This window comes from Struthio camelus, chromosome 11, assembly GCF_040807025.1.
Source record: "Struthio camelus isolate bStrCam1 chromosome 11, bStrCam1.hap1, whole genome shotgun sequence".
Classification (NCBI taxonomy): Eukaryota; Metazoa; Chordata; class Aves; order Struthioniformes; family Struthionidae; genus Struthio; species Struthio camelus.
In genome coordinates this window covers 13,593,399-13,614,240 of record NC_090952.1, presented here as the reverse complement: position 1 = coordinate 13,614,240, position 20,842 = coordinate 13,593,399, and the positions used below count along the sequence as shown (strand labels likewise).

The 20,842-nt window shown below is 45.1% G+C and overlaps 1 protein-coding gene across 4 annotated transcripts in view; it reads left to right on the top strand.

The window, feature by feature from the left end:
* Nucleotides 1-14,866: 14,866 nt before the first annotated feature.
* Nucleotides 14,867-20,842, top strand: part of MTM1 (myotubularin 1) — a 47,890-nt gene continuing 41,914 nt past the window's right edge. Inside the window, exons 1-2 of one of the 4 annotated variants that reach the window (XM_068957574.1) lie at nucleotides 14,874-14,967; nucleotides 15,386-15,562. In XM_068957574.1, the coding sequence (XP_068813675.1) occupies nucleotides 15,503-15,562 (60 nt within the window). In that variant the 5' untranslated portion in view covers nucleotides 14,874-14,967; nucleotides 15,386-15,502. Of the gene's footprint in view, nucleotides 14,968-15,385; nucleotides 15,563-20,842 lie in introns of all 4 variants that reach the window. The other 3 variants (XM_068957573.1, XM_068957575.1, XM_068957576.1) reach the window with 3 other exon arrangements.

Genomic DNA, 20,842 nt, shown 5'->3' with positions numbered 1-20,842 from the left:
CATATATTTTATGTGTTCATTTCATAGCTACAACATTGTGTACCTGCAGATATTTGAATTAATTTGATTTGTCCAGGATGCTACAACGTCAATCTAATAACATGTACAAATATGCATGTGCTATTACTAGACGAAGTGGGCTAGAGGAAGAATTGAAGCTGGCTTTAATTTCAATTTAGGACAGGATTTCTTAAGCCCACTGTCCTTTTTCCGATGTAATTATAGGGGAATGTAAACAAATTCATCTCTGTTTTTACACAGCACCATGTTTATTTAGGTGACAGTTCTTATTATTCAGAAATACAACTGAATCTAGATTTCGGAGCTGCTTTTTGACAACTCCTTATTTCCAAATGTAAGTGTCTGTTGGTCTGTCCAGCAAATAAAGCCTTGCCCAGCGTGAGGAAGCGAAGAGGGGTTGGGCAGGTTGTTTTGCGGTGCCACGTCTACTCGTTTAGCAGCTTCTGTGAGGACTGTACCTTCTGGTAGCGCGCTTACTTAATGCATTTAACCTAGAAATAGTGTAATGGGAGAGCTGACACCGGCTCTGGGGAGAGTCAGGAGGATGGAGGTGGGATGGAGCGGTAGGAAGAAACAGGAAATATATACACAAATAGCATCTGTAGTTAAATCTGCCTCATTTAAACAGAGCCAGAAATGTTGCTGGCTTTCTAGAAGACTTGTGTAGACGGCTGGTGCTACCCTTCGCCCTAGGCAGCGGCACGAGGAACACCGTGGGCATGGCAAGCCGGAGGAAATCCCCTGGGGAGAATTGTCCCCAGTTCGGTCCATGCTGGAGGGAGGGATTTGGTGAGATCGTCCCCGCCGTGGAGTGAGTTCTTCCTCTCTAGAGCCTTTTTCTCCAGAGCCAGATGGCAGAAAACATCTCTTGAAGTCAAAAGTGAGGGGGGTAGTCAGGATTTAAAGCAGCCAGGTGCCAGCTCTGCTGCGGGTGCCCAAGCGGGCAGGAAGCGTCACCCCGGCCACAGCCACACGGCCTGCCGAAGCGCCCAGAGGGGACGTGGGGCTTCCTGGCGGCGAAGGTGCTCCGAGGGGAATGATCCCAATGCGCTTGGTCTGGAGAAGGGCACGTGCTCACCTGAAAGCAGGTGAGGAAGGACAGAAGCTGCTTTCTCAAGCAAAGGGAATCAGCCCCACCAAGCAATTGCCCGAAACAGGCTGCAAAACTCAGCGAGTCTCTGAATCAAGACTTTGCCTGCTGGCCTCCCGACAGCAGAGAGGGGGACAAATGCCTCCCAGTGCGTCTGCGGCGAGGACAAAGGTGAGTCTGTTTGGCTGCAGAAGCTGGCGGCTCGTCAGCAGCGTGTCGGCTGCGTGCGGCGCGCCGGCAGTGAGCAGCGCCGGCCGCGGTGGTGCCCGCTGCCCGCTGCCCCCGCGCCGCCGAGCAGCACCGCAGGCCGGGGCGGCAAAGACTGCAGCGCACACGCATTGCGTTAGGTTGCAGATGGAATACAAACGCTCTATTTTCATTTTGTGTTTGCCAATGAACCTTTCAGCTTTTCAGTCCTGCAGGGTTTCGGTTCCAAACGCTGGAGGGGGATGTCTTCAAAAGCCAGCAGTTTCCCCCCAAATTTATGAAAAAACTGTTTGTCTTGTACACAGGCTGTGTAGACACTTGTTTTCATCCTAACTTTTTGTGTAGCCTTTGAGCTGGTAGAGCTTTTCACCTCTCCATACCTCAGTTTCTCGTGCCTCAAGTGGGACCGATAATATTTCTTTACCTCACAGGGGTGTCGTGAGCAGCCAGGACTGTACAGCGCTTGGGAGGGGAAAGGGGCTAAGCGTTATTGTCTTGGCGTCTCTGCTTCTACTTGTAACCGCTGACTCTTAAACATAGCCCTTTGGGGGTTTCCACATAGTGCCAATGGCAAGTGCCCTGCTTGGGTTTCAGCCCCGTAGCCGGGCTTCCCTCCCCCTCACGCCGGCACGCAGGGAGCTCTGCGCCCCTGAACAGCGTGCAGAGACGCACGGGGACAAAGCGCAACGACGCTGTGTAACGCTGCGGCAACTGGGCCGTCAGCACTGCGTTCGCATTGGTATCAGACTGCAACAGCTAATGCCTCTGTCACAATAAATTGTCTGTTTTATTCTGCAAAAAATGCCTTGGTCTGTAGTTTGTCTTCCCGTTTCCTACTATTTAAAGTGTGAAAACGCCAGAAGGTGGATCCTGCCTTTGCTTTTGTGGTCCACATCACTAAGGTAAATTGTTCCAAGCAGTGAGAGAATTAAGGCTAAATATGTCTGCTCAGTTGACCCGTTGCATTTACTGGACTAACAGATCACACCACAAGGCGTACGTAGACCTATGCCATGAGCCAAATTCAGCTGCCTTGCACGCCAGCGCAAACACGGACTAGCTCTACCGAAGCCAGTGGTGTAGCACGGGATTTACACAAGCATAAATAAGAGCAGCATCTGGTGCTGTTGAAGTGCAAAAGGTATTAAGATTTCTAAAATAGCTACAAGAAACGAAGCGTTTGACAGCGCTCGCTGTTGAAAGCTATCATTTATTTCCCAAACAAGTTACCTCACCAGACTGCCCTCATAATTATGGCCATGAAAACAGAGGCAAGCCAGTAAGCTCTTTCCTCTCAGATTCTAAAATAGCACCAAATGCCTATAAAGGCCAGACTTTCCAAAGACCTGAGCTCGCTAAGAGCGTGTCTGTCTGACAGGTTAGTGCCATAGGTAAGTAGGACTTCAAAACTCTGCAGTCACTACAGAAAAGTTCTATTTGTGGATGCTATTAATCTAAAACAGTCCGTTTTGGATGAAGCCAAAACAGAAAAACACACTCATTCCTGTAAAAAAAAAGAAAAAAAGAAAATCCAGTGAGCTCCTAAGAATAGATGTCATGGGAGCCTGCATCAGGCAACTTCCCCGGGAAGCCTAGCCCTGACTTACGCAGCCCCGAAGCTTGGCTCAGGCCCGAGCGCTGCCGCTCTGCGGCTCTCCAGGATTGATTACATGTCTTGCTTAAGAAGCTTTCAACAAAGGAAGCTGCGCTGATGTTGAAGTGTAAGGTCAAGTTCTCCTCTTATGTAGGAGGTTGTAAATCAGGTGCTATTCCACTGGCTGAAGCAGAATAACCCCTGATTTACACCTGCTGGAGAGCCGGAACGAGCGCCCAGCAGCAGAGCTGGCACCTGCCCCTGTGACTCTGGCACGGACGGCTCCGCGCGAGGGCTGCGGCGCCGAAAAGCGCAGCACAGCCGAGGAAGCCCTACTCCGAGCTGGCACTGGATGAGGACGAGGGAAGGCCCGAGGCTGACCGGCCAGCCGCTCTGTTGGCCCCATCGCCCCTCCTGCAGCGCGCGGCACTGGGGCAGCTGGTTCGCTGTCCCAGCGGACACTTGGCCCTGGCACATCTGGCACATCTGCCCAGGCCAGCTATGCAGGCCAAGCTCAGGTTTTAATGCTTAGTATCAATTTAATGCCTGTTTCCACTTCTGTTCCCTGCTATATAGATAACAAATTTAAACAAGAGGCGTCTGGAGGAGAGCAGTATGCTTTAAACACCAATAAGGATCTCTCCCGGGCAAGCTAAAACACAAGTACTGGCTGGCAGCTGCAGGAGTTACTGAGAACTTAAGACTCCTTCTGGTCAAGAGGCCTCATGTGTACAATCTTGAATAAAACCGAGGAAAGGCACCTTATTAAAGAAGCCCAGCTCGAACCAACAGAGCTCCATTTAATCAAAGCCATTTTCTTTGCTCCCTCCCACTCCCTTGATGGTTTTTGTAGCTCTGCGAGGAACAAATACACTGTTTTACACACGTATGTCCCACTACGTGGCAGGTCTGGGACTCGACTTTCATCCCCGTGGTGCCCGAGGCAGCCATTTGCCTAACGAGGGCTGGCCCTGTTGCGCTGCTGTGCCTGCGCTGCGCTGCGTGCTCTGCAGAGCCAAGAACCCAGGACCACGCACCTAGCGGGCACATGGAGCCCCGCTTCTTGGCTTTCCTGTGCTCAGGAAGTAGACATAGCTGGATTTTTTTTTTCTTTTATTGGAGGTTGGCATGACAGTGGTGTGTATTGCATCACAGCTGTGTGTCAATTAAAATAACTCACTATTTGTCCCCCCAGCCCAAACGACCCTTTGCCGTGCCGCTGAACTCTCTCCTGCCGGTTTCGCATGTGCCGGAGCCAGAACCAGCCAGAAACTCCTGGGGTTTGTGCATCGCCTATCTTTTGTCCCTATCAAGCTTTATGATGCTGCAACTTAATGACAAAGATTTAAACAATTTGGTAGGAGAACAAAATACCATTTTAAGCTCCAGGTTGGATTTGTATCAAAAAGGATGTTACACTTTAATTGTTCTGACGTTCCCGTAATCCCTTTTCAAGGCCCGACAGGATCCGAGTTGTGACCCTGCTTGGTTTCGCACCGCGGAGTTGCGCTGTGTTTGATGAATGGCTGGGACAAACAGGAGCGGAGCAGTGGCAGGAGGTGGTGAGATCGGTCTATTTTCACTCCCTGAGGGGGAAATCAGCCCCAAGCTATAAAGTTGTGAAATCTCTTTTTTTCTGTGCTAATGCAGCGCTGTGCTTGACTCCATCCAGCTGCAGAAACATGCTTTGTTTCAAGTTTGCATGCTGCTCCTCGTCAGCTCTCCCTGCTTTGTATGGCAGTGCAGAAAACAGAATTAACTCGGAGATCAGACTCGTGTTCCTTTCCTCTTCTCAGCCCATAAATTATTATTCTCTTTCACCTATTAGCTGACTACATTATTTATCTAAGTGGCTCCCCTTAACCCACTGTTTAAGCCTTACATTCTTTAATAAATATATTTATTCTCTTGTGCCCTTTCAGGAAGATTATGATGTCCACTGAACAGCGGGGGACAGTGAGGCATAAAGGGCTAAAACTAGAATCTCAAAGACATTTAAGTACCTAATGGGGCAGACAGACACTAGTAGGATTTTTTCAAGTTGTAGTTAAGCAGAACGGGTAGCCAAGTCCTGCATTCAGTGGTGTGTATTTCCTTTGCTAGCTGTGCACAAGTTTGGACTCTGTTTTACAGATCTAGGAGGATAAACTGGTTGTTTCTTATGGGCTATTGTGGATAAAACATGAATATGAGTCAGTCCCCGCTGTATCCTAATTTTCCAAACTCGAGAGCCAGTTGCCTCACTCCAGCCTGGGGAGACCGTGCAGCCTGACAGGTAGGCAGAGAGGAGGATGAGCCATCCATCTCTCCTATCTTCTGCGCAAGCGTTTCTTTTTATTCAGCACTTTATTTCCAGCTTCCTGAGACACAGCACACCTCACCCTTCCGGAGGGGTGTGGGCTCAAAATGAAAATGTGAAGTTTCATTCTCCTTGGCCAAAATTGCTGTCAACAAACTTTATGAAAATGTCACCTGTGTCATCTTGCAAAGCAGGTGGAGCCTTACTTCTTTTGCTCCACACCTCCACATCTTTACTCTGCTAAGGTTTTGGGCTGATGATCTGTGGCTGGAATAAAGTAGTAGTATCCCATGGTGCAACACACTAATGCAGCAAGTATCCAGCCTGCTAGCAGGGTAAAGAGAACCTCGTGGGGATACAGTAGGAGAAAGGGGAAAGATCTGAGTTTTGATCCATCTATCTCTAGAGGAAGCAGGAAGAGCCTGTTTACAGCAGGCAAGATACATACCTCTTTAGCAGGGAATAGCCTGGATATAGGCTCAGTTCAGTGTGGTTTCTTCACTGTGGGCTCTGCGGTAAGTTGCTGCTCGAGGTAGCAGGGTGCAGTTTTACCACACTAATGCCTGGCTGGCTTCAGTCATGCTGTAGGAGCAGGAATGTTGTGAATATGACATCAGGGGCCGAGTCTGAAAGGAGGGAGGGAGAGAGAGAGAGCACAAATGCACTTGGGACAGATTTCATGGCTAGGACTTCATTTACAACCTGTGTGACCTCTCTGCGCAGCGATGACCTTTCCGCAAATCCTGTGGCGCGGCCACCTCCCTAGGAGCCTGCGCTCCCTGGGCCAACACTCAGACAAGACGGGACAGAAACGCTAATGGTGTCCATTTGTTAGTGGGGAGAAGTGAATTGCATTGTGTGGGCCCGCACAGCTGATTTGCCAGGAGATATTCCTTTGCTGCTCTGCCGAGGCTTCTCCCTTGTCGAGGAGGCCTTATAACCTGGTGATCTCCTCTTTCACTTTAAACCAGAGCCTACCAGGTTCTAAGCCAAGTTCTGTACCTCAGTTTACCTACCCGTAAAATAGGGATAGTCCCTCTTCCACAAAGATAGTTTGAGAGGTAATTGCTTAACACTGATAAAGTGCTTTAAGCAGCTAGGACTGTAAAAGTGCCAGGTGCTGTTATTAGTCTCATGTCTTTGCTTTACTGTGTCAGCCAGATCAAAGAACCTCCCAGTACCGCAGCACCCACCTGCAGCCCTCGCTCCTCGCATAGCACAGGCCATGCAAAGCAGATTAGCCTACAGCTGGCCTTTTCAGGCCAAAAGCAGCAGTTCCTGCTGTCTGCAGCGGGTGACTGAGTGCCTAAAGAAAACTTTAAACTAAATATTTGTAATTGCTTGACTACAGCAGGCTGAGTTTTGCAGCCTGAGTGCCTGAAAACCACATCCCTTGCTGAAAAGGGAAATTAGTTTTTACACCAGTGCATTTCCAGGTAGACTCTGAACCTACCTGGAAAACTGGGTTTTGTTGCTGTCTCACAATTTATGTGGGCAAGTGTGCGTTTGTAATTATTTCCATCCACTCACAGGTTGGGTTTATCTTGTTCAGCTCCCTGAGGCACCGAGAGGGTATTTGCCTCCCCTGTTCTCAGGTGTTACTTGACCAGTTGTTCCCCGAACGGTGGAATTGACTTTAACTTATGGATTTGTACTTTGTAACTGTCTGACTTTTTAACTGAAATATGCTTAGTTTTCTGTAATCTGCTCACATACCTAAACATTTCCTTTATTTTCTTCACATAGTCCTTCACACACGACATGATGGTAATCTGTGGACCGCCATGCCAGTAAAGCTGGGCTGATGGGAATCCCAGGCTGTAAGAGGTGAACTTGTGAGTATTTGCAAAGTGCTCCTCCCTCTCCCTGGCTGTCTACTCTATGAAACTTAATTAGCTTGAGACCCCCTACTGTCTCTTGAATTTGGTGCAATTAACCAGCAGTTCAAAATTGTTCAGAGGGCGCACCAACGCGCTCACAAAGCCATTGCATCAGACTCATTTTCAGAGGAGACTGGCTAAAAATGAGTTGTGAAACAAATATAGCATTCATCAAAGAGGCGCTACACATTATTTACTAGATAGATCAAAAAGGTCATTGCATCCTGGAATGGTTAGCAGTGTGTAAACCAGAACACATGGCTACATTTCCAGCTGCGATGCTGAAAGCTGGCATGCTAAGCCATGTGTAGAGCTGCTATCCCTGGTGCACTCTTTTCAGGCGCTCTCTAACTCATGGGGATTTGTGACTGCTACATCATTTTACCCACAGTTGCAGCATGCAGACTTCTCCACGATCGGCTGCTTTAGAAGCTCAGATGCCTGACACCTCTTGAGCTTCTTACGGATGGCTAATGTACCCAAGAGTGTAGCAAGACACCATCTGCAGTCGTGCTTGGCCTTGCATGAAATCAGACAGGGAAGCGCTTTTCATCTTCTTGCACCTTGAGCTCCGATCCCAGAATAATGTTTTCATTTTAATTGTCTGTCAGTAGGTAATTTTATTCCTGATGTCAGCACCCACAATAAGCATGAAGAGAGTTTTGCTTCTGGCTGTGGCAGTAATGATAGCTGTAGTACCTCTTGTCTGTATCCTCAAACTTAAACTGTAAGCTATTCTAGAGAGCATGCATCTTCTTTGTGTATTTTATGCAGTGCCCAACACAATGAGGCCCTAGTCTCTAGACAGTGCCATAATACTACTAATAAATAATAACTCAACACCGAGATTAACACTGCCACACAGAGACTTTCTGATTTGGTACATTAACTTCTTATTCTTTTCATGCTGTGAATGTAAGCTGTAGCTGGAGATACAAAGTGCTGTGAAGATTACTGTAAGTATTCTGATCTTCTGAACCCTGAATGGAGGTCACTGTTGTATAATAAATTGCATTAAAATATAAATGAAAAGAAATCATGTACAAATTTTTCCAGCAAGAATTATTCACAAGAAGCTTCATGGAAGATGTGGCTGCGTTAACTCCAATACAAGCCGTTATTTCTTTTACGTGGCTGCTTGAAGCTTTGCTAATTGCCTGAAGAAACCTACATCAGCATCTGAGGTGATATTCAGGGCTTCTGAAGACCCACTTGTCTCAGTGATTTCGCAGAACTGAGAGGGGTTTTGTTTCGCTCATTAGATAAACTGAAGAAATTCTCCTTCCTAATAAAATGATTTTCTCCAGCTCACCAGAGTAAAAAGATGAACCAGCCTAACTGATTGACAACAGCTTTGCTCTTTCAGTACCATGGGAATGATTCTTGGTCCCATGGGAGTTGACAAAAAAAGCATTCATTGTCCTCTGCAGTAGTCAGAACAGATTACCTAAGGCCTTAAAGCACCATCTAAAAGGGTGAGCATCCTACCTGGGGCCCACCACGTCACTCACAGTATCAAGTTCCCTGACACTCCCCATTATATGGCCGCCTTTTCTGCTGTTTAGCGCTTCAGCTAGACCTAGTTACGCTGAATATTCCTGGGGAGGGATGATGATGTTTGTCCCGGCTGAAAGTTTTGAAGATTTCAGTCATTTCCATGGTCAAGGTTAGGAAAAGTACATCAATTTCTTAATTGTTTCATTCTACTCACATCTCCCTCTCATATAGTAATGAATGAACACCCACATATAAACAGAATTGCTCAGGCTGGTGGGCTACAGCCACCCCTCACGTGAAGAGTCCTGCTAACGTAGTGAACATCAGGTTGTTTTCAGCCCTGCCAATGAAAAGTAATTTTCTGTAACAATGGGAAAGGAAAGTGTACATAGGAAACCCAGTTTCTCCTTTCTCCCCATAATGACATATTTAGGGAAACTGAAAAGGGTAACTTGTTTTTTTTCTTTTTTTCATTATAAAGAATAATGTGTTAGAATAACAAAATTAAATCCATTTTCCCTGCAAAACATAGTCAGGGGAAATTTAAATTAAACCAAAATCAACCCAGCATGAGCTTTGGAGAAGCCAGCGGAAACTGTGTTTGCGGTTCCCAAAGCTATGCATTGGGAGTCTATGCTCACACAGGTTGGAGTCCAACCTTCAGTTCATCAGCAGCACCTGAGAGTGCTGAGAACTTCGGCAGAATTAATGGACCAGCTGGGCCATAGAGAGAGAAATCAGTAATGCTCCAGTTGGTAGAGGTGCCCAGAACAGCTTGCCAACTCATTGATTTCCTGTCCTGCGTAAGCAGCCACCTCTGTTGATGATGTGACACCAAATACCATCATGGAAATCAAGCAAAATTATATTCTGATCTAAAGAGAAGCATGTTTTTAAAGAGGAAAGAGAAAGGTCTTTCCCAATGGTAATCTTCCTGTAAGCGCCTTGGTTGAGTCTTGTGACCTCAAGACTCTTAACCATTTAGCTTCCACAGTCTGCTGCCTGGAGCTTGACCAAATTTTAAAGCTCACGCCTCCTCTTTGGTGGACGTCAGCTCAGAGGAGCTGTGCTCCTGTCCTCGAAGTGCACCAAGATCCCACTGTGAGTAGTGTGTGCTGGTGGAAACGCCGCTCTTCCTGCCGTGGCTGTCAGCTGCCTGCGCTCTGTGCTATGAAACAAAGAGTAATTCTGAATATAGCATGTATTAACTCTCTTTTGTCAGCTGATCTCTGTTGTGCTCACGGGCATACTGTCTGAGCACCTTGCTTAAAATCTCTCTTATGTGCTGAATTTTATACGTAATTCAGCTGCTACTGTGCTTTAAGTTGTACATGGGTGGACCTTGCCAGGGATAGAAAGGGGGGAGGGGGGAAAGTTCCCATCTAACAAAAGTCTTTTACATTCTTTGAAGCCAAAATGTTAACTGTTCATTTTAACTTTATTTTAACTGTTAACTTTAACCAGTATTTTACCTTTAACAATTTCACTGCTGCAGCCTCAGCTGCCCTGTGTCACTGGAAGCCTATTGTGATTTAAATGAAGCATCAACCCTTCAGAGAACTTTACTACTGCACAGACCAAAAGCAAAGCACTTAACAGGTATTAGTCTAAAAGGTTCTTCTGTTTTATGAGCTATATTTACACTTTTAACAAGTCACTTTACATTTCAGTGCACTGGAAGCTTATTCCTTTGTGTGCCATTTAATTTAAGAGGATTTCCTTTTATTTCTCTTAATTTAGGGCATTGTTCTGATGGCGCTAAAATTAATTCCACTAATAGTTCTGGTAATTTCATGGATATTACAAACTTCCATTTGTTTGTTCCTTTCATCCAAATTCATTCCTGTGCTCTTAAAACCTTTTACTTACTATGCAAATTAGATATGATATATGTAAGAATGAGTTTGCCTTCCTCTGAAATGCAGCTACTTCTCAGATAAAACATACTAACTGCTTCTAATATTTGCATGGAAAAAATAATGTTGTTGGGTTTTTTTTAACCTGAATATGAAATCAGCAAGTACCCGATACTAATTTTCTCTTTGAAGACAAAGAATTCACGTCTAACAAGAGGTGTTTTCAGAGTCTGTCTACTAGCCAGTGATATATATGTGTGTGTGCGTGTGTGTGTGCATGTATGTATATACACATATATGTGCTTCTGTTGTCATGGGCCAGCTTTTGGTGACAACATTACTGTGCATGCAAAACCTTGGTTTCTGAAAGCTAGCTTCTGCCTGGTTTCACAATAACAAGTATGTACATTCAGCCAGTGTTTCTGCAAATGGTTCCCAAAATACAATTGCTATTTCCAGCCCATGGGATTCACAGGATCCTGAAATACAACAAGCCTCTTATATAACTCACCTTATTGCTGTTGTGAATCAAGCAGCAGGGGGAAGGTGTTTTTTAGGGTGCTATAGGTGTTTTTTATTTGGTAACATGCTACTTCATACAGAAATGATTAGGCTAATCAAGGGAAAAGCTAGATAGAAATAGGTTAAAGAGGACTTAAAGTACAGCTTAATTAAATCTGGCAGTCTTTATTTAGCAGACACAAAAATAAACATCAAGTTAGCAAACAGAAAGGACAATAACAGGAAACAAAGTGTGTAAGTAAATGGCACAGTGTGACAAAAGCAAAAGAATCACTGATGTACCATATCTTTTTGACTATCTAGCTAGTAAAAGGAAAACACTCTGACACACTGTCCTTACTAACACTTCATTGTCTTTTCCATTCTATCTGTCACATCAGCAACTATAATCGAATGAAAAATTTTGCTAAATCTCTAACTTGACCTATGGGCTTGATTTAAACATGCAGACTTCCCATCTCCACTTAGTTTTGCCCTTCTACTCTCTAGAATAATAGAAAAACAAGTTAATATTATGATCAGGTATGGTTATGCTCCCAAACTGCACAAAGTTATCATCAGTCTCATAATACCTAGGTTTGCTTTGGCATTTCAGTCCCATATCTGTATTTATTATTTGCATTGCCTTAGCACTACAAGATCCTGTCATGGATCAGAATCCAACACAAAGGATGGCCCGTGTCCTAAAGACCTTGCAGTCAAAGCATGAAATGGGAGAACTGATGAGTACAGACAGAAGAGGTAGCCTAAGAAAACATGACACTATATTGTTGACATTACATGAGAGAAAGTTTTAAGGAGGGTTTTGAAGACAAATACTCAGATAACTTTGTGGCTATTAATAGGGCCCTAGAAACAGGAGGCAGCCTAAGAGAATGCACAAAAGAAGTTGTTTAAAAATGTTACAAGTGGGTTGTGAAAGCTGGCGCCATGAGCTGATTGGAGCTGTGGTTAGATCTCAGCAGTGAATAGAAATGGTGAGGAAAGTAAGGTGAGGAAAGGCTATCCAGGCCTTTCAAAGTAAAGACATGTAGGTAAGGACTGACATGATAGAGAAGGCTGAACTAGTAGAGAGATGAAAAGAGATGAATAACATGGTGAAAATGACAGACTAAGAAAAACGATCTCTGTAGCAGCATTCTCAATGGGTATGAGCAAGTCAAGGTTATATTTTCCAAGGCTAAAGAAAACGATCTTGCAGTAACTGAGACTTGAGAATATGGGAGTTTTATCTGTGTGGATAGATTTAGACATAGTCTAAACATAAAGGACTAGGGAAAGGTCTGAGTAAAAGATGATTACATGCAGGCAGATAATATTGTAATAGATAAAGTAGAGAGTACTTGTGGGAGAAGACTCAACTCTATTTTAACTATGCTGAGCTTAAAATGACATTAAGGTTGTCAATTAGCCAATTTTTATCCAGATGGTTCAGGGATTGGAGGATGGACTATTTGTGTGCTGTCTGGGCTGATTATGACACAGGCACCATATGCCACAATACAAAAGAATGAGGAACAGGCTCAGAAATACAGAGGTAGCCTAAACATCCCAGATCCCCACCCATGCACAAAACTTAAATAATGTATGTTCTCGCAGATCCAGATACTCATCACATGACTCATCAGTCAGGTGACTCGAAGCACATTTTAGGTTCACATCTTCAGGTATCTGACCATGCAGGCGTGGCGCTCACAGGGCAGTTCTGACTGCATTCAGCAGAAGGTGAAATCCCATTAAACATTTGTAAGAAAGTACTAGGGACACAAGTGAAGAGTTTGGCAAGCAAACCAGCCTGGAGTAAAGAGTCATAGCTGTGAAGTTTCTGACAGATATTGTTGTTTGAACTGTAGTTGTGAGTCATGTTAGCTGGGAATAAAATGTAGATGGACCAGAGGGAGGGATCCAAAGACAAAGGCCTGGTTAATATCTACTGGAAGTTGGAAGACATGTAAGGAGAAGCCCCTCAAAGATGTGCTGATAGATTGGTTAAAAATGCAAGAAAAAAGGGGAGAGGACAGAGTCATGGAACCAAGGGAGAAGAGTATTTCAGTTGACAGATGAAGGTGGAAGAATACTCCCAATGATTGAAGGTCATATGAGCAAGAGGTTGTTTCAGACTTTGTCTTTTCAAAGAAACTTAAGGGACATAAGTCAGGTTGGAGAAGACACAGGACAAAACTGAAAATAAGAAACTTCAGAGAGCAATTGTGGAAAGCACTTTTAGTGATCTTAGAGATGAAGAGTCAGAAATGAGTAAGGCAAAAAAAAAGTTTCTGGTCTTCATAATGCCAGAAAAAAGCTTCAAAATGTGATCTGAATGAAGTCTTGAATGAATAATCACATAAGCAGGATCTTCTGTGTGAATGCACACTCACACACACGTGTATATATATATACACACATATATATAAACCAATACATTGATTTACAGTGTACAGTTGGTAATACCATAATGGAGTCCCTCTGCTCAATCGGTATATATCTGCACCTGAGCTGCTGTATCACCATGTAGCAGCCAGTCAGAGCAGTACTTCAGAACTGTACCAATGAATTTTCTAGCTAGTCATTACTGAAAGGATGATGTCAGAAGAACATCAATGGAGAAGACAACAGAGAAGATTATCTGCATGATAAAACAGGTGACTGTTTTCTTTCCAAATGAGGACTGAGCTAATCTTGGCACACTGCTACTTTGAAGTGCATGCTATTAGAGCTACAGGATTTGGGTTAAACCAAACACCAAGATTGTAATCACCTGGGGTCCTGAAGGAGCCCAGTGTCCTTTTTCTGTTATTTGTTTATTTATTTTTTTACTTATTTATTTTCACCTGCTTTTCTTTTCCTGAGAGCAGGGAGAGAGAGCAGTTGGCATGCCGCCCTACGCTAACAGGGACACAAGCTGCAGGGCCAGCCACTCAACCAGAAAAGCTGGACTTTGTTGTTTTATAACTCATGGCAAAGTCCTTTCCCCATCAGGACGATGGAGCGCAGGGCGTGAGGCGGCCAAGGATCCTCAAGTGGCCACCTCACCCTCTAGCGCACTGTCCTGCAGGAGCAAGTTTGTGTGGCGGGCAGGGGACCTTGCAATACTTTTTTGACCTCGCACGGGTAATCCTCCCGGCATCGGCATGACAAACTGTTTTAATTATTTGTATTATTAATCTTCGTTTGCGGTTGGGAAGTATCCCCACGGCCTGGTGCGCGTGGGGGTCCCGCCGCCTGAGGGCCCTGCCGGCGCCTGCCAGGGGCCCACGGGCCTGCGCGGAGGAGCCCGGCCGGGCGCGATGGCGCGCCGCAGCGCGTCCGTCGCCGGCGCCCAAAGCCGTGGGCTGGGACGACCAGCGGGTTTTACAGGCACGATCGGGTACGCGCCCCCGGGTGTTTTCGCGCCTCGCCCCGCGCACGAGGCCCGGAAACGTAGCCTGCCTTCCCACGGAGGTTTAGTCTGCTCTGGGGTCTCGGGCAGCTGGAGACCTCTGCGAGCATGAAGGGTCATTCACCGACCGCGTCGATCTGCGGCACAGAGCAGGCGTCTGCTACGCTCTCCCCCCACCCCGTGTTATTCAGGAACGCGCTACTGAGCGACGGGCCTGGGGGCAGCGCCGGGCTGTGCCCCGGGCTCTGCGGCGCAGGGCGTTTCTCGGCACGCACCTCGGGGCCCTCCCCCGACCCGCCGCCGCTGCTGACACGGCTTCCCGGGCCCGGCGGCCGCCGGCAAGGGGCGCGCCAGGCGGCGCCCCGCCGACTACAACTCCCGCCGGGCCCCGCGGCCCCGGCACCCCGCCCTTGCACTACACTTCCCGGCAGGCACCGCGCGCGGGGGGGGGGGGGGAGGGTTTCCCAGCAGCCCGTGCGGTCAGTCCCGGCGGGCAGCGCACTAGGTCGCGGGCGGGGCGGGCGCGGCCCGGCGCCGGGGGCGGGAGCCGGAGCCGGGAGCCGGCGCGTCGCGTCGCGTCGCGTCGCGGAGCCCTGGGGCCGGCGGCGGCGGCCGCCTGGCGGTGAGTGTGCGGCGGGGGCCCCGCTCCGGTCACGCCCGCCGGGCCGCGCCTCCCTCCCCCCGCCGGTGTGCCCCGAGGGTGCCCGCGGCCCGGGCCTTCCCTTCCCCCCCGTCCCGCTGCCGGCCGGGCGGGGTGACCCCGCCGCCGCCGCCGCCGCCGGCGGTCCGGGCGCTGCCGAGCCGCGGGGGTTGGCTGCGGCCGCCCCGCCGGGGCGTGCGGCGCGCCGGGCGGCTTCGCCGGGGCCGCGCTGCTGAGGCGCCGGAGCGGTGGCCGTGGCCGCGGGGTGAGCGGTGGCCCTGGAGACAATGGGCGGGTTTTGCTTGCCGGGCTTTGTGCTGGAGCGATGGATGCAACGGCTCAATTCCTGGTGGGAGGGGTTTCTTTGTGTTTTTCTTTTTTTTTTTTTTTTCTTTTGCAGGTGTACCTGTAACTCATGCCTTCCCGGTGCTCTTAGCTTTCCTCCTCCTGTTCACAGAAAGCCCCCTTTTTCCTTGAGATGCTAGAATACAGTGCCGACAAAGTTAAAACTGTGTAGATGTTAAGAAAGGTTTTGGGGCTGGCCTGTAGGCTGACTTGTCCTGATACACAGCTTCAGGTAGTAGCTATGTTTAAAAAGTACCTTGGCCCTAGTGTGTAATGCCTGGGTTTGAGCAGTGTTGTGTCTGTTGCCTGCTAGTAGTCATATCTGTTTATCATTAACCAGTTTTGAAGGGCAAACTTAGGTTCAAGAGGTATCGGTGTACAAAACCTGAACCTCTTTCCTGCTGGAGTTTCCTTTTAATGTTAATTTGTGGTTTAGGTGGTTAAAAAGAAGTTAAACTTTACAGTTACTTGAAGAGCTGTGAAGCACAGGAAACTTAAATACACAGGGCTTTTTTGGTTGTACCTAGCTTCATCATGTGGCAAAAGTGTGCAAGAGTTGAAATAAAAAGATGTTTCCAATAAAACGCAGGATTTTCTTTCTGCACTGTTTATCCTTCTATGGTTGCTCAGAAGGAAACTGGCAAAAGAAGCACTTGCTGAAGAGACAGGCTGTAGCAGCACTGAGGCGGAACAAACTCTAGTGCTAATATATTCTTGGTATATATTGTTGCAATATTAACTAATAATAGTTAATTTAGAATGCAGGTTTAGCAGCATGACAGCAAACTGTATGTCTTCAATCTTGTGTGTGTGTTTTTAAAGGAGAGCACATCAATTTGTGTAAGAACTTGAATTGTGTAAATTGTAAGCTTTCTCTTCGTAGTCAGTTCTTGCTGACTTCCCTTAATTACGTGTTACTTTTCATAGGAAATTCAAAATTAGAAAAGAAAATAATAAGTGCTAATATTATTTGGGAATGTATGAGAGAAGAAGTGCTTAACACTGCACAGCAAGATGCTCAAATATGTATGGTGAATGTAAGTATGGTTAGGAGTCTATATAGAGTTTGCATGTTTGAAAAAAATTCAGAACTATGTATGTTAAAGTTTCAGGGGAGAAAGTTCTCCAGCTCACTCTTTACCTCCAACTACTTGATGCTAAACTTGCTGGTACAAGAGAAAATGCGAGCAGAACTACTACTGTTTGTTTCCTTCTCCAGAGTGTTCTTAGTAGTGACTGTTTTGGAGTTTTGCTTCGTTTCTGAAGTTTTTAAAAAGTAGTGGTAGTTGAAGTATTCTGGCAGCACAAGCAGTATGTCTTCCTGCTTGTTGCAGCCCTGTCAAGGGCCCATTACAGCACAAAAGTCAGATGTTGTTTGAAAGTTGAAAGTGATGAACACACTGTTGTCCTTTCATCTCACACTGAAGAGGGCCTCTGTTTTTGACAACTGAAGTGACTTGCTAAGCCTGGAGGCTTCTTGAGCAAGGGAAAGCAGAAGAAAGTGTTTTCAAGTAGACCAGGTTACACTTTTTTTCTAAGATACGTGGTATGGGTTTGTAGGGTTTTTTTTTTGTTGTTTGGAAAGTGACTGGTGCCCAACTTCTTCACTGGGTAGTCGCATATAACGAATTGAAGGGCCATATGCCAGAAGCTTTTCAGCGCTATGTGACTGGGCCATGTATTATATACATTGGCAGGTGTGAAATCTGTGCTTTTGAGGAAGTACCAAACTTTCTATGTCCAGAGAAGTCCCTGCCTGTTACTTGAAAGTGAGTGCATGAAGGTGTGGTGCTGCACCATGAATGAATTGGGCAGGGTAGTCCTGACTGCCCCTTTCTTGGCAGTAAAGCAAAGAACAATTTGACGACTTCATCGGAGCTTTGTCTGCCCGTTTTAAAACGGGGACAAACTCAAAATGGTATTTTTTTCATAGCAGCATGTGTAATTCAATTCAATATGTATTCGGAGAAGGAATGCTTGTACAGGAGCAGGAGCTAAACACAGCAGATGAAAGAGAATAAGTCTAATACTTCAGTTACACATGTTATCAAAGGAAAGTTGGAAGAAAGCCTGAACAAGGGATGTCACTTTGGCCATGATAATGTAGTTTTTGTATACGGTGTATCAACGCATAACAGATATAATTTCCATTTCTCCTGTGGAATCATCAGTTATATCTTTAGCAATAGAACTATAGCAGCCTAAGGGGATATCTTTCAAGAAGAATGAGCAGAGAGCAGCTGAAGGCCTTCTTAATAGAAAACTTTGAAGCTGTATTTGCTATCCCATAGGCATTTCTGTCAACTGCATCAGCTTTTGACAGTGTGGGAGGTATACGTTCCCCACAGGGGATGCAAAGTAGGGAAAAGTAGTCTGGGTGGGTTTAGAAAGCCATGGATTAGCTTGCAGGCATAGGCATCCTATAGATGTATGCTAGTTCTAGAGGTAGCCTGACAAACGATTTATAAAAACCACTTGTTTTTGCCCTGCCACCTAATCTAGCTAGGTGTAAAAGCTATTTCCTATAGAGGGCTGCATGTGTAAAAGGAGACCTACTGCTTGTTCCGATTCACTTGCGTGATTATCACCTCCACTTTAGAGTTACTACTCAGAATTATCAGAGTAAATAGGAACATCAGAAAAAACATAAAAGCGGTAGAAGAAAGATGTTATGCATAGAAAAAATACAGAACAATTAATGAGAGAGTAAGAGTGGGCAGAAATAATTGTTAGCATGAGTTACAGGGAATAGACCTCTGACAAGGCTAGAGAACAGGACCTAGCATATAAATATATTTATTACCACTGAAACACGTGCTGGTTTTTTTCTTCTTACACTGATGCACAGCATGAAAAATATCCAGCTAACAGATGGAAGTCCTTCAGCAGAGAAGTCAGTGTTTCTGATGGCATATGTCCTATTGTATCTCTCCTTATGAGAGAGTTTGTAATTCTCTTGCTAAAAAGGTAGCCAGGATAAAAGCCAGGGATATCACCATAAGCTGTGCTTTTGATATAATTTGAAAAGGGGGAAGCAATAGGGTTCATAATTAGAAAAAGTAATGTTGTGAACTTTTGTGTAAAGTCTGGTTGAACATCTTGATTTGTTTTTGAAGTGGGGTGGGAGTGGAATTCCATGAGAGGATCAGACAGTAAAAGAAAAGCTTTAAATAGAGATGGGAGAAAAATCAAAGGAACGTCATTCAAGGCAGAACTGAAGATTTTTTTTTTTCTTCAGCTATTATTAATGTAATACCTGACTTCCAAATACAGGCTACAAGTTTTTTTTTTTTTTTTTTTTTTTTTTTTTAAGAAACATATCCTGAAATGTGGGTGGTGAGGCTCATAGGATCTAGTGGCACTGAGAAAATATTTGGCAAACTTTCTGGTTTCAGCTACGTGGTTCCATTTGTAGTACTTCATTGTTAGGATTTGTCAGTGTCTTCAAAACTACTTGCTATAATGATGGCTATAAAATAGGATTGGGCGGACAACTGATGCACTTCTAATTTGCTTGCTGTATTAGCAGTCACTTGACTGTTGTGCGCTCTTGTTTATATCCACCTGTTGCTTATGGAGTTCTTTGGGGACAGTGACTTGCCCTTTCAAATACGGGCTGTATTAGGGAACTGGAAAGTTTTTTGGGTGGTGGTTTTGGTTCGTCACAAACAAATACAGCACTCCCGTGTGGGTTTGAAGGCTTGCCATTCACAGTCTAGCAGAGAGCTGCCAGCAGCAGGGGCGCTGGAATACAGTTTCCTTAAACTCGGAGAATTCTGAGAGATAATTTGCTTCTAGCAGACAAGTAGCTCTAGATTTCAAGATTTTTCCAAGTGATACTGTTTTTTGGCGGGGGGGGAAGGGGTAGAACACAGCCATATTTTATTGTTCATTACTAATGAGGTGGATAAATTGACTTAAATTTCAGTGCAGAAGGGCGACTACTAGTTCTATTTTCTATATGTTCTACATATAGAATCTACGTTGAGTATCCTGTTAAGGCTTATAGTGCTGACGTGATTTTTGTGTTCTAGTTATGGTTTGAATTGAGAAGGCTTTTAGAGAGATTTGAACTGCTTTCCCCAGACTGTGGATTTAGTAGGTCCATGCAGGTAGGGGAAGATAATTCAAATATTAAAGGGAGGAGACCCAATAGTGGCATAATCAAGCCCAAGATCAATAGGATCATGAGCTTCCACTTGGGGAAAGGTAAAAGTGGCAGAATCTATTATGGAGAGGTTACACTTGAAACCTGTAAGTGATGGTAGTGTAGAAATAGGGGATTATAGGATCCAGTAATCCATATTGACTCCAGAGATCCGGTCTGGAAAAAGTATAGGCAGAAGCATGTAATTTGATGTGCAGGAGCAAATCACCTTTGCACATCATAGGTGTAATTTGTCCTTGAACTCTGATGGAAAAAAAATCTTAAATTCTCTATTAAGTGATTTAAGAGAGCCTCTTCCTCTTCCTGTTTAAATTGTGCTTATGTCTCACAGATGTGTGTTTTTCTGTATGTTATATGGACCTTTATTTTAGTTTGTTCTCAGTTGTGTAACAAGTGACAAGTAAGTGCTACTGGCCACGAGTAAGTATGTGAATTGCCATTACGCTAAGCATGTTTTTGATGTTGGTACTGTATGACTTTCAAATGTTAAAATCTTGTATATAAAATACATATTGTTAGTTAAGTATTACAATATGTCAGGTTTATAGAGAGCATGAGCAAAATCGTTATGTTAAAATTGAGCGTCGCTTATAAGTAACAACCTGCATTGGTATCTTTCACTTTTGCAGGAGGCCTGTTCCTCCCCTTCCCCCCTCCCCTTTCCCCTGGGGAAATAAATATAAGCAAGGATTTCTGTGTTTTGTGTGTGTTTTTTGTTTTGTCTTGTTACCTATTTTGATACTGGAATGCTCTGCTTTACCTTGTGCTTATTTTTCTGTAGCTTTATTAAACTTTGGAGACTTCTGCTACCCTATTTTTCATTGGCCGAATGTAGTTGCTCTGTGCTAAAACATAACTAGTCGCATAAAAGATGTATTTATTTCTGCAGACTTGTTTGGCTGGTGGTGGCTGATCTCACCATGTTTGTTCCTTTTTGGTTGATTGGCACTGATTGGTTTGGGACAGCCGATGTCTGGAAAACTGCCTTCATTTCTTGTGATGCAGAGCTTTCTTGTGACTTGCTTGGTATCTTTCTATATTTTTATATCTAGTTCTGAAATTTATTAGATCTTTAATGAAAATAATGACTGTTGTTGACTTCATTAGATTAAACACTCATTTAGTAGTGCTAGAGATGCTGATGCTTATTTTGGTGACTGTCTTGATATGGTGGTGTTGCTAGCATGACCCTTTAGGAGTGTTGCTTTTCCCTTTTTTTTTTTTTAAAAAGGATTTATGTTCCCTTCCTGCCCTGCCCCCATGCACACTTAGAATGAAATATGCTTTTTCCCTCTTTTCTTTCAAGTTTAAGCTTAATTTTGTTTTAGTGAGACGTTCCTAGAA